The sequence below is a fragment of the Nematostella vectensis genome, chromosome 7 (genome assembly GCF_932526225.1).
Source record: "Nematostella vectensis chromosome 7, jaNemVect1.1, whole genome shotgun sequence".
Lineage (NCBI taxonomy): Eukaryota > Metazoa > Cnidaria > Anthozoa > Actiniaria > Edwardsiidae > Nematostella > Nematostella vectensis.
The window spans coordinates 11,278,682-11,293,247 of NC_064040.1; the positions used below are offsets into that span (position 1 = coordinate 11,278,682).

Genomic DNA, 14,566 nt, shown 5'->3' on the forward strand with positions numbered 1-14,566 from the left:
ATGTGCTAAAAGACTGCTGATCAGCATGAAATCAAAATACAAATCAGCCGACTGGGAAACGTGTGGTGTGGACACGAAAAATCGCATACACTATATGAAACTCGCGCATGCGCTAAAAGTACCGCTGATCTGCATGAAATAAAAATACAAATCAACCGACGGGGAAGCCTGTGGTGTGGACACGAAAAATCATATGCGATACCTAGATTAGACTTGCTCTCCGGTCGCTTCGCTCCCTCCGAGCAAAAACCCCCCTCTGCTTTTTCGGGGGCGGAAAGAAAAATCCTGGGTACGCACCTGGGAAAGCACTCCATTTTGCGTATATGAGCTCAGTTCAACTTTATGTATTAAATGACAAGCAGGTAACCGAATCGGTTCCTTTGAAGTATCGACAAAAATAAAGTGTCAATTTCTAACAAACTCTTGTCCGCTTGTCAAGCTTGTCGCCCTCCTCTGAACTGTTTCACGCATGTCTGATAGATAGGCAGGAAGCCCAGCCCAGACGGGCGCGGCATATTCAAGGACAAATCTTATTAGTGAGCAGTATGTGCGCACCAGATCATCAGGCTGGACACCTACCTACCTTCTTGAGTGATCGTAACGCATGCAGGCGTTTGTTTGCCTAATAATGAAGTCGACGTGCACATTCCACGGGAGATCGCTACTTAAATGAACCACAAGATCTTATAACTGTCCTCTTTCTTCACAGGAGTTCCCAAAATGTTCAACTGGTCCGGGCTAGGGTCAGTACGCAGCTCTTACAAGCTGCAATTTGATTGGGCAAATGAACAATATCCGCACTTCGACACAAAGAACGAGAAGAATAGAGACAAGAACTCCTTTGTAGAACGAAGATAATAGGAGACAAAGCAGCTGCGTACTTACTCCCGGGCTAGCTGGATATACTGCAGGAAATTCATCACTAGCTCCCTACTTTTTTAGGATTTAAACGCATACCACGACTTTCAGCAAAGGAACTAACATCATATTTACGGCATATTGCAAATAGCTAGGACTGTACCGTGGTACTAATTCTAAAACGGTCGTATTATCTACGTACTTCAGTCGCGCATGCCATTTTGAAACTAGCTGATTCTCTAAGATCACGAATAGCATTCTCGCTAGTTTGGTCCCCTGGGGGATTCCCCCATTAGGGCGCACGGGCAAAGACAATGATGAGCTGCCGATTGTGGCCTATTACTAAGGAAAAAAAAATATCCATCTTATTATGACATTTAGAAAGCGCAGCTCATTCACCAAGGAGTAGTGATCTACCAAATCAAACCCATTGCTGAAATCACTAAAGAAAATCTAATTGAATATAAATTCCCATCCGTGTCAAATACACAATTGGAGGTTGTATTTGCAAAAACTTGGGTAATTAGGCTAACATAGACGCTTTTCGAACGGACTGAACTTCGTGTAAATTTTTTTGGTCGAAATTCTTAATATATATCTAACTTTTTTTCTCTTCCACAGATTTTTTTCTAACTTTCACAGAGGCTGTATCACCACATACTGAACTGATTTTGGTAGTGTCGTCAAAAGGCTAACGCTATATTATGCGTCAGTCTCAAATAAGTGCAAAATATGTTGTTTACTGCTACATTATTGCGTGTTAATACAAATACAATTTTTAAAAGTGTGCACTATCCAAACATTGGGTAATCTTTGGTAAAAAATCTGGAGCAATCGCATAAACATTGTCTGTTCTGTGCGAAGTTTAAAATTGATAGCGCCCTCTGTTTATGATCTGTATTAACGCGCGAGCGACCTTAGCAGTACTTGTAGATTACCAAGATATAAATACAGTAGACCTTACATTAACGGGAATTGTAGAGTACCAAGATATACATACAGTAGACCTTACATTAACGGGAATTGTAGAGTACCAAGATATACATACAGTAGACCTTACATTAACGGGAATTGTAGAGTACCAAGATATAAATACAGTAGACCTTACATTAACGGGAATTGTAGAGTACCAAGATATACATACAGTAGACCTTACATTAACGGGAATTGTAGAGTACCAAGATATACATACAGTAGACCTTACATTAACGGGAATTGTAGAGTACCAAGATATACATACAGTAGACCTTACATTAACGGGAATTGTAGAGTACCAAGATATAAATACAGTAGAACTTACATTAACGGGAATTGTAGAGTACCAAGATATACATACAGTAGACCTTACATTAACGGGAATTGTAGAGTACCAAGATATACATACAGTAGACCTTACATTAACGGGAATTGTAGAGTACCAAGATATAAATACAGTAGACCTTACATTAACGGGAATTGTAGAGTACCAAGATATACATACAGTAGACCTTACATTAACGGGAATTGTAGAGTACCAAGATATAAATACAGTAGACCTTACATTAACGGGAATTGTAGAATACCAAGATATAAATACAGTAGACCTTACATTAACGGGAATTGTAGAGTACCAAGATATACATACAGTAGACCTTACATTAACGGGAATTGTAGAGTACCAAGATATACATACAGTAGACCTTACATTAACGGGAATTGTAGAGTACCAAGATATACATACAGTAGAACTAACATAAACGGGACTTGTAGAGTACCAATAAATACATACAGTAGACCTTACATTAACGGGAATTGTAGAGTACCAAGATATACATACAGTAGACCTTACATTAACGGGAATTGTAGAGTACCAAGATATACATACAGTAGACCTTACATTAACGGGAATTGTAGAGTACCAAGATATAAATACAGTAGACCTTACATTAACGGGAATTGTAGAGTACCAAGATATACATACAGTAGACCTTACATTAACGGGAATTGTAGAGTACCAAGATATACATACAGTAGACCTTACATTAACGGGAATTGTAGAGTACCAAGATATACATACAGTAGACCTTACATTAACGGGAATTGTAGAGTACCAAGATATAAATACAGTAGACCTTACATTAACGGGAATTGTAGAGTACCAAGATATACATACAGTAGACCTTACATTAACGGGAATTGTAGAGTACCAAGATATACATACAGTAGACCTTACATTAACGGGAATTGTAGAGTACCAAGATATAAATACAGTAGACCTTACATTAACGGGAATTGTAGAGTACCAAGATATACATACAGTAGACCTTACATTAACGGGAATTGTAGAGTACCAAGATATACATACAGTAGACCTTACATTAACGGGAATTGTAGAGTACCAAGATATAAATACAGTAGACCTTACATTAACGGGAATTGTAGAGTACCAAGATATACATACAGTAGACCTTACATTAACGGGAATTGTAGAGTACCAAGATATACATACAGTAGACCTTACATTAACGGGAATTGTAGAGTACCAAGATATACATACAGTAGACCTTACATTAACGGGAATTGTAGAGTACCAAGATATAAATACAGTAGAACTTACATTAACGGGAATTGTAGAGTACCAAGATATACATACAGTAGACCTTACATTAACGGGAATTGTAGAGTACCAAGATATACATACAGTAGACCTTACATTAACGGGAATTGTAGAGTACCAAGATATAAATACAGTAGACCTTACATTAACGGGAATTGTAGAGTACCAAGATATACATACAGTAGACCTTACATTAACGGGAATTGTAGAGTACCAAGATATAAATACAGTAGACCTTACATTAACGGGAATTGTAGAATACCAAGATATAAATACAGTAGACCTTACATTAACGGGAATTGTAGAGTACCAAGATATACATACAGTAGACCTTACATTAACGGGAATTGTAGAGTACCAAGATATACATACAGTAGACCTTACATTAACGGGAATTGTAGAGTACCAAGATATACATACAGTAGAACTAACATAAACGGGACTTGTAGAGTACCAATAAATACATACAGTAGACCTTACATTAACGGGAATTGTAGAGTACCAAGATATACATACAGTAGACCTTACATTAACGGGAATTGTAGAGTACCAAGATATACATACAGTAGACCTTACATTAACGGGAATTGTAGAGTACCAAGATATACATACAGTAGACCTTACATTAACGGGAATTGTAGAGTACCAAGATATAAATACAGTAGACCTTACATTAACGGGAATTGTAGAGTACCAAGATATACATACAGTAGACCTTACATTAGCGGGAATTGTAGAGTACCAAGATATACATACAGTAGACCTTACATTAACGGGAATTGTAGAGTACCAAGATATAAATACAGTAGACCTTACATTAACGGGAATTGTAGAGTACCAAGATATACATACAGTAGACCTTACATTAACGGGAATTGTAGAGTACCAAGATATAAATACAGTAGACCTTACATTAACGGGAATTGTAGAATACCAAGATATACATACAGTAGACCTTACATTAACGGGAATTGTAGAGTACCAAGATATACATACAGTAGACCTTACATTAACGGGAATTGTAGAGTACCAAGATATACATACAGTAGACCTTACATTAACGGGAATTGTAGAGTACCAAGATATACATACAGTAGACCTTACATTAACGGGAATTGTAGAGTACCAAAATATACATACAGTAGACCTTACATTAACGGGAATTGTAGAGTACCAAGATATACATACAGTAGAACTTACATAAACGGGACTTGTAGAGTACCAATAAATACATACAGTAGAACGGTACTTGTTAGGTTGCCCGATTTTTGTCCGGGGGTGGGCTCTTTATAAAAGTAAACAATATTCTACCAAAAGTAGCATCTGACACCAAATTAAAACTGGGCCGATCAATGGCTACGGCAATGCGCTGTACAAAGAAATCCGAAGGTCATAAATCTGCCGTGTGGAATATACATCGAGTTTTTGAATGCGGCGCCCATGTTCGAAGTTAGTTAGGGTGAAGTAGGTAACATTAAGACACATTATGTAGCTTGAGTTTGCGGGGGACTGGGCAAGCTACTTTCTTTCCGTTGTACTGCCATTATACGCTCGACATTTCCATAATAGTATTTTTGATAATCAGCTGAAAACTAAATCTGTTATTTCAGACTGCGTTGATTCCCTGGGATGTGAGTCACGTGACATCCGGGACTCGCAGCTCAATGCCTCATCGTCACTGCCGCCAAGTATCCGGTATGGTCCTCAGCAGGCCAGGTTACATAACACGAATGCGTGGTGTGCAGCTGCAAACACCGCTGACCAGTACCTTGAGGTCGACCTTGGCAAGGTGCGGATGCTTTCATCAATATTGACAAAAGGAGACCCTTACAAGAACCAGTATGTGAAGTCTCTAAAACTCTTGTACTCCGTGCGGGCTGGCTACTGGTGGGACTACAAAGAAAACGACGCCATAAAAATTGTGAGCATTTGTGAAAAGAACACGAGAAGGGAAGGGAAGGGAAGGGAAAAGAAGGGAAGGGAAGGGAAGGGAGTGGAAGGAAAGGGAAGGGAAAAGAAGGGAAGGGAAGGGAAAAGAAGGGAAGGGAAGGGAAGGGAAGGGAAGGGAAGGGAAGGGAAGGGAAGGGAAGGGAAGGGAAGGGAAGGGAAGGGAAGGGAAGGGAAGGGAAGGGAAGGGAAGGGAAGGGAAGGGAAGGGAAGGGAAGGGAAGGGAAGGGAAGGGAAGGGAAGGGAAGGGAAGGTTGTGATTCTGATATTTTTGCAGTTCCAAGCAAACAAGGATCGTGACTCCGTTGCAAAGCTTCTATTGCAAACAGAGACCGCTGTACGATACCTCCGTCTGAAGCCTGTCACGTGGCATGGTCACGTGTGTCTTAGGCTGGAGATTAAGGGATGCGAGGCTGGTAAGTGCAAAGGTCTGTCACGTGTTCTGGTACGTCACCTGTCACGTCGGCCCTATGGCTTCCAAATGTTTTTGAAAAAAAAACACACAATGTATTTCATGGCCTTTACACCAACCCTTACGAATCAAAACACAGACACAAGCCACTGGGTATAACTATGTATTTCATGACCTTTGCACAACTCCAAACCTCCTAAATCAAAAGACAGAATACAAGCCACTCGGTATAACTTTGTATTCAGGTATTAAATCTTCTTTATACCAAACCTCCTGAATCAACAGATAGATACACGCCACTCGGTATAACTTTGTATTACATGGCCTTAACTCCAAACCTCCTGAATCAACAGACAGATACAAGCCACTCGGTATAACTTTGTATTACATGGCCTTAACTCCAAACCTCCTGAATCAACAGATAGATACAAGCCACTCGGTATAACTTTGTATTACATGGCCTTAACTCCAAACCTCCTGAATCAACAGACAGATACAAGCCACTCGGTATAACTTTGTATTACATGGCCTTAACTCCAAACCTCCTGAATCAACAGACAGATACAAGCCACTCGGTATAACTTTGTATTACATGGCCTTAACTCCAAACCTCCTGAATCAACAGACAGATACAAGCCACTCGGTATAACTTTGTATTACATGGCCTTAACTCCAAACCTCCTGAATCAACAGACAGATACAAGCCACTCGGTATAACCTTGTATTACATGGCCTTAACTCCAAACCTCCTGAATCAACAGACAGATACAAGCCACTCGGTATAACCTTGTATTACATGGCCTTAACTCCAAACCTCCTGAATCAACAGACAGATACAAGCCACTCGGTATAACTTTGTATTACATGGCCTTAACTCCAAACCTCCTGAATCAACAGACAGATACAAGCCACTCGGTATGACAAACGGCGCCATACCCAACAGTGCGTTAACATCTTCTACCATGGCAGACTCCCAGGGACCAAACAATGCCCGTCTTTACTGGTTACATTTGGACGCCAAGACATGTTGGGTTCCCGCAGTTCAGGACACATCGCAATGGATAAAGATAGATCTCGGCAGAACGACGCTTTTGACGGCAGTGGCCACACAGGGCTGCCCTCCTCTTGATACGGGCAAATCATTCGTGTGGACTTATAATCTGATAACTAGCCTAGACGGGGCGACGTAGACGTATCAGTTATTCAACTGATCAGTTATTCAACTGATACGTCCACGTCGCCCCGTCTAGGCTAGTCATCAGATTATAAGTCCACACGAATGATTTGCCCGTATCAAGAGGAGGGCAGCGTACAAATGTGAGTCAAATTGCATTGCTCGCAGGCTATGATGACTAGTCTAGATTGGGGTACTCAGGCGCGTGTACATAGAGGGGTGGGGGGGGGGGGGGAGGTGGCGAGGGATCCGGACCCCACCTTACTCATGTGACGAGATGAGTTTGACTCCGGTTGACCGCTTCGTTGGTTTGTTAAAAAGACGATTGCTTTTATGTGTGTATTTGGATAGTTAGAGTTCCTAAATGTATCTAGTGAGCTAAGCAAAGCTAAAGATGCCAATTCGACGTTAATTGATCCGTTGGTCAGTGGATTACTACTCTGTACCCCACCCTGGGTTTTTCTTTAGACACGCCCCCTTCTACTATGTCGATAAAATTAATAATGGTTCATATAAGACTTCTAGCCACGCTTCTTCTAAGTCATATGTAGTATCGTTGCAGGGCCTTTGCAGGGGTGGGGCACGTGCCCCCCTCTCGAAGGTTTTTAATGACCAGTAGGGGCGTGGCTGTGCCCTACAACTTTCTTGATGATTTGGACCGTGCCCCCCCCCCCTATTATTTCAAGGACTGCCACGGCTCTGCTTTATTAAGAATGGTCAAAGACTGATGTTCATGTTGGTGCGTGGCGACTTGCCAAATAACCTTTACACAGGCAGTGTTCAGTTGTCTTTTTATACTTTAGTCATTCAAGGGAAACTGCAAACACCGGTAGCAAACGCTCGCGCACGCACTGAAAATCTTATTTCAAAGTAGCGCGCGCTGTATCCGAATTTATAAAACCCTATTTCAGTTTTGATCATGACATGATGGATATGGTTCCTTTGAAGTGTAAATACCACGAAACACTATTGGAATTTGTTTATAAACTTCATTTCAATTTCATCATGTGAGATATCCGTGTGTCTGAGCAGGCCGAATGTGCACGCGCGGGCTTTGTTTCACCTCCGGTTCTAAGTTTTTTTGTCGCCAAATTATTTCAAAACTCAATATTTTTTCTGTATTCTTTTTTATTAAAACCTCCTTCATATAGTTAAGCATGGATTTAGCGTTAATCTAACAGAAACCAAAAATATATCAAATAATCTGGATTTCAGGACCTTTGAAAAATCATAAAAAACAATTACTCAATCTTTTCTAAAACGCATGCTTGGCTTAATGCACCCATCCCTCAAGATTCATGAAACGTATTCAATATTTGTTTTCGAGCAAAATTACTTTGAATATTTGCTTTTATCTTTATCTATGACGTCACATTATGACGTCGCGGGGTAACGTCATCATAATAGTCAGCACACTTTTGTTGGTCAAATTGGCAAATATCAGACCCTTATGACTTTCTACAAGGCTTTTATGCTATATTCAATTTTCCTTATCAACAGATGTCAGTCCGAAAATACCGTCATGCATCGCGCACTTCGTTTGGAGCGTGTTCTGGTAGTTGAAGTAGGTTTTTGTAGTAATTCTCGCGCAAGCTAATGGCTGGAATGGCTTATTCTCTGCTATAGAAGGTGAACTGTATTTGATTTTGATTTTGTGTTTGATTTCAACAGCTTGCGATGCAGGTTAGAATTTTTGTACCGTCTGAATATTTTTACTTTTTTCCCGTCTCTTGTTCACCGTGGCACCCTACTTGGTTATTCGACGTTCAAAATGTGTTGGCCGACAGCCGGCTTAATTTCAAACTTGGCAAAACAGTCTCTGGCACCACAAAGCAGGTCACACGTAATTTAAGAGTCCCGCTGTCTTCTCGGTGTCTATTTTGATTTACATAAAACATTTCCCATTCTTGAAATAATATGGATAAAAATAGAATGCTTCTCTAAAAATGATTATCGCTCAGTTCGAAGCGCTTATGACGTCGCGTTTGAAGTCTGAACTTCGGGATTTTATCTGGACCGTCGCAGGTAGTATTGAAAGCGGTGGTCTCCCCTTGTTAGGGCTAGACAAAGCCAAACGGTCAGGGCTAGACAAAGCCAAACTTTTAAGGCTAGACAAAGCCAAACTTTTAAGGCTAGACAAAGCCAAACTGTTTGGGCTAGACAAAGCCAAACTGTTAGGGCAAGACAAAGCCAAATTTAGCCGTGCTTGTTTTGTTCGTTTCAGTTCCCGTTTGTCCCGAGGGCTGGGTTCCGTTCCGTGAAAGCTGCTATTTGTTCTACTTTGATCATCAATCGACGATTGACAGCGATGAGGCGCGCACAGCCTGTCGGCTCGTGACGCAAACCTCGCCGACATACGGGACATACAGGAGCACCTTTTTTATGAATACCCGGATTGAGCATAGGGCTGGTCATGTACCATATGTTATCGGGCGGATTAAGAGAAACAACAGGTATGGCGGTTATCTGTCGAACAGGGACACATACAATCAATAAACAAGATTTTTTAATAAGGTTAAAGTTTAATATACTGCCAAAGAAGCTGTGATGCAGTCAGGCTCAGAGCTTTTTGGAAGAGCATTTTGTGAGCATTTTTGCGATTCACGTCCCGTTTCCGTCGTTGTAAAGTAAAGTAACAGTAAAGCGGAGCTCGGATCTTTGCAAATAAGGTCAGGCCAGTGGTGTGTGGGGGGGGGGGGGGGGGGGGAAGGGAGTATGTTATTTTAGATGTGTAATCCATAAAAGTTAATAACGACACAATCAAGTCGAGTACAGCTTGAGGATGTCTTCTATGGCTAAGTGGAAACTTTTTCTTAATTGACTGCAGTATCATTTGCAGGGGCGTAACCAGGGCCCCCCTTGAAGCAGCAAAAATACGGTAACTGTATGCGACATTATCTGAAATACAGAATTAAATGCCTTGAAAAAGTCTCTTTTTGGCCCCCTCCTGTTAAAAATCCTGGCTACGCCGCTGATTTGGTCTGGGAAGCTTTAAAAACGTTGCGTTGCTCTAGTTCTCTGTTACTCTAACTATCGGCAGGTGGGAATGGTGGCGCAGCATCGTAGATTCCATGGGCAGACGGTCAACCTCAAGAACAAGTAAATAAAATTTGTGCAAGGAACAACATAGGCGAAATACATGACCACTACTGAAGCGATCGATACACTACGGCAGCAATCTGCAAAAAGCCAGCTACAGGCGGTGAGCAAGTCAATCAATAAATAAAGTTACAAAAGTGCTAAGTTGTTAGTGAAGCGAATATTATATCTTCGAACCATTACGCGATTACAAGGATGATGATTTCTCGAAGAGGATGATAATGACGACGACGACGGCGATGATGATGATGATAACGAAGATGATGAAAATGATGATGACACGGTAATGATGATAATGGATAATGTTGAAAATGATGATAATGATAACAATAACGATAATGATAACGATTATCATAAATCCCGAATAATGTTGATGATGATGATGGTGTAATCATGACGATAATGGTGATCATGGTAATGTTGATGATGGTAATGATGATGATAATGATCATGATGGTAATGATGAGGGATGATAATAATGGTAATGATGATGAAAATAATTATAACGATAATCATAATGATAAGGATGCTGATAATAAAAATAATGATGATGGTGATAACAATAATAATGATAAATGTGGTTATAAGGATGATGATTATGATGATTACGATAATGATGATAACGAAGATGATATAACGTGTCTAGGTATCATAGTAATGGTCATGTTAACAAAAGATCATGTTGATGGAGGTAGCGATGATAATATTGATGGCGATGATAATGATGACGTGATAGGGGTAATGAGGATGAATATGATGTTGCTGGCGGTTAACAGTTCCATGATTCTCTTTGGTACTCCTGTTATCTTTTCTCCCCTCCCGGACGTTGACGCCTACGAAAACAAGACTATTACCCTCCAGTGCCAGGCCATCGGTGACGCGGTCATCAGCATCGCCTGGTTACACAATGATACTCTGGTTCAGAACAGGTCCGTCAATACTGCGCTTGTCATCAGCAAGATACCGCTGAACATGAGCGGAAGTTGGCGATGTGTGGCGTCAAATCATCTAGGATCACAAAACAAAACTTTCTTTGTCGGTGTTAAAAGTAAGTAACTTTGTTGACCAACTACAAAATAAGGCAGCAAGTAAAAAAAAAAGTTGGCCAACAGCTTAAGCGCTTCGGAGGTCTTCGGAATGCTTGGCTGGTACCGACTAGTCGTAAAGAGACTAATATATAAGGCCGCCAATGTACTGTACGGACGGACGGACGGTAGCACGTAGATATCTATTTTTGTCTGTTTCTTCACTACCAGAAAAAATAAATCCATTGAACATCATCCCCTTTTTGGATTTATTGTTGATTTGTGAAGCCTTCTTCCAGAAGTAACCAAAGGTTGCACGTATTCCAAAACAATATCGATGCTCTCTTATGACTTCTCAGAATTTCTTAGATCATTTTATTGTTTTGATAAATTTATTTTAAGGTTTTTTTTTCCTGCAGAGCCATCAGATTTGTGTGTTCGGTTCAATACTTTGAGCGATGCGACCCGTTTCCATAGCTACAAGACAACGTCTACTGCTCAAAGTGATGCCTTCTTAAACCGGACTGACTGGTATGCCTTCAAGAGTCCAACCGGTTATTACCAGCTGCTAACCTCCTGTGCGCCCGCAAACCGATGCAATGCGGTCGCCACTGGTTGGCTCAGAGGAAAACACCCGACAACTGCAGATGGCGTCGTGACGCGTACTGTGTGCTTCCATAGAAACGGTGACTGTTGCCATAGTAGCGTAAAGGTGCAAGTGCGCAACTGTGTGAATCAATATGTGTACAAGCTGGTTCCGCCGGATGAGCCGCTGACCGCAAGATACTGTACCGAGGACCATGTAGAGGGTGACTCTGATGACGTGACTCTGATGACGATCAAATCTCAAGTCAGGAGCAATTAGAAATAGAACATTGCCTTTTTGCCTTTATTGCGCTATATAAGCAGTTTTGTTTGTTTGGGAGAATTCGGGAGCAGATCAGAAGAGCACTATAGGTCGTAGGTTTAGATTGCTCGAGGAAATTTTGTGATGTTTTATGGTTACGTTCATAGCGCTATAAAATGGTACGTCGGCGATAAAAAGCGTGGGTACAATCACATTCATTTTTTCACTTTTATTTTCATATCGCTAAATCTATCTTATTCATACGCCATGCTTGCTTTTCTCCCTAGAAGCTGACCCCACACACAACCGGCTATTCCAGCTCTACCCAGTCCCCGCACGCCTCCAGCCCAGTCACGTGCTCGATCAGGTATATGACGTCATTAATGAAATGATCTGCCTCAAAATGTGCCTTCTATATGCTGATTGCAAGTCGTTTAGCCACAGTGCGGCGGTCAGGGAATGCCAGATGTACAACACAACCGCTGATGATGCTGCTGGCGTCTCCAACCTAGACCACGGCTTCCGACACTACTTTTCTCACGAGCAAAATCAAGCGGTGTTCATACACCCTTGAAGAAAGAAGGGGAATATAAGCAAGCACGTTTTTCTTGATGGTAGTCGGCAATCGGAAGCTCAACGTTTCCCCTTATGATAATTTGCTCCAACCCAATTTAGATAGAAGCATCTGCTCTATCGCCTTTAATTCAAAAACCTGTTAACCTTGGGTAGCGTTGAAAAATAAAGAAAAAAAAATAAGAAAAATAAGAAGAAAAAAATACTTCTTCTTGCTGCCGTCAATCGTCCCGAAACGTCTTATTTAAAGTGATGATCCTTTCAGCTGCCATTTAGTGGAATCGAAGCTTAAACCAAGGTATAAGAAGAAAGCAAAACCATTTTCATCGTCACAAAATTTTGTAAGCTTTGCAATATCGATTGAATTTGGTAAATTGGATATAACGATGTGGCGGGTGATACCCCCCCCCCCCCACAACTACAGTGGCGGCGGGCTGTAAACCCCCCCCCTCCCACACACACACAGTTGTTGCAACATACACTTGATACACTGTCTATGCGAGCCAATCACAATCCGTATATTTGGGTCGCGACCGTTTCATGGTATATAGTCTCCTTTTGCAGTACGCGGATTTGTAAGTCGTTGTGGCCTTTAGACTCCTTGCTGATCAAATAAAAAGTTAATTAACAAGAAATTCTTTATTAAAATACACATATTCAAGACGTGTTTAGCTATTGTCTAACTAGAGGTTTATTAGAGGGTGTGACGGTGGGATAGGCTGAGATGATGATAAAGGAAGGAATTCTTTCTGGACAATGGCCAACCTCATCAACCATTCATACAAAAAAAAATTGATGTTTTCCCTCTCGTTTTTTTAAGACACTGCGTAGTTATGGATGCGTCTAACAACGCTAAGCGAAACTTAAAGAAAGCCAATCACGCCGTCATTTTACGCTTCCGCACAATACCGACTCAAGAAGAAGAAGAGAAGAAGACACTCAAAGAATCCATTTCCATCGGCTAATTCAAGCAAGGGACTGATATTATTTGAATCAAATATGTGACCCTCCATGGGAAAACGCACAATTTTTTTTTCCGCGCGAAGGTCCAAAATACACGCCTAAGGCACGGAATTTCTTTCCGTTCTTATTTCGTTAAAAGGAGGGAAGGGGGCTGCTAAGTTAAAAAATTGCGTCGCTCCCCTTATTTATAGCACAAAACATGTTGACCCTCCCCCAAAAGGCGACCAAAATTGAGACCCTCCTCAAGGACAAAAAAAACTAAATACACCAACTTATTGGTCTTTGTAAATTCGATCGTATTGGTTACTTACTCATGGACCTGTGGTTCTTCTGCCGTTGTGCAGATCCACTTGGAAATGCATTTAACTACCAACGCGAAGGCGTCAACCGGAGTCGAACGCATCTCGTCACATGAGCAGGGTGGGGTCCCGACCCCCCTGGACAAGCGGCATAGTAAAGAAGCTAAGCTCACCCATACTCACGAAAGGGTTCACGATTACCATATTAGTTTACTAGAAATGGCTAAAGTGGGAGGACCTAGCAGAACATCTAAATTCGCCGAAATGGGGGGCGCTTTATCCTGCAACTCTTTTGGAGAATGTCTGCAATTGAGCGCACAGGTAGCCCAGAATCATTACTTCTGACGATTTACTAGATATATGGTGACTTTTGAGAGTAGGATTTTTTATCTTAAATCTAAATAAAATCTTAATAAAATTTCTTGAAATACTAACAGTGTTTGCTTGGTGTCCTTAATGTTCTTCTGACCGAGTTTCAGCGATTTTCGTTGGGTTTAACTAGCCTTTTACCAGCCATACATATGGCATATCGATCCTGGGCTACCTGTGCTGAGCGTCGACTTTAGTGCTCCAAAGATCCTTCGCTGTCGAGTCCACGCATGTGGGAGCCACATGCGACTTGGCATGCTCCAGCTCGTACTCCGAGAACTCCACCATAACATTCACTAGAGATGACACCATAACATTCACTAGAGATGACACTAAACACAGTCCCAGGATATACGGGAATGTGGGAATGATCAGGTGACAGAGGTTGTAGGAATAAATTCTTA

At 41.2% G+C, this 14,566-nt stretch overlaps 1 protein-coding gene across 2 annotated transcripts; it reads left to right on the top strand.

Annotated features, from left to right (window-relative positions):
• The first annotated feature begins 7,847 nt into the window (after positions 1-7,847).
• Positions 7,848-12,682, top strand: LOC5507112. Of its 2 annotated transcripts, XM_048730733.1 has the most exons (6): positions 7,848-8,616; positions 9,212-9,440; positions 10,028-11,134; positions 11,531-11,920; positions 12,246-12,325; positions 12,397-12,682. In XM_048730733.1, the coding sequence occupies exons 3-6, from the start codon at positions 10,480-10,482 to the stop codon at positions 12,442-12,444; spliced, it is 1,173 nt and encodes a 390-aa protein (XP_048586690.1). In that variant the 5' UTR covers positions 7,848-8,616; positions 9,212-9,440; positions 10,028-10,479; the 3' UTR covers positions 12,445-12,682. The 2 variants fall into 2 exon arrangements, with proteins under 2 accessions (XP_048586690.1, XP_048586689.1); XM_048730732.1 differs by having other exon boundaries at positions 12,246-12,682.
• The last annotated feature ends 1,884 nt before the right edge of the window (positions 12,683-14,566 follow it).

Bases quoted from the DNA above. Each gene is read 5' to 3' on its own strand.
- LOC5507112 (XM_048730732.1), top strand. From the start codon at position 10,480: ATGACGATAATGGTGATCATGGTAATGTTGATGATGGTAATGATGATG. The intron at 11,135-11,530 runs GTAAGTAACTTT...TTTTTCCTGCAG, and splicing joins TTTCTTTGTCGGTGTTAAAA to AGCCATCAGATTTGTGTGTT. The intron at 11,921-12,245 runs GTGACTCTGATG...TTTTCTCCCTAG, and splicing joins TACCGAGGACCATGTAGAGG to AAGCTGACCCCACACACAAC.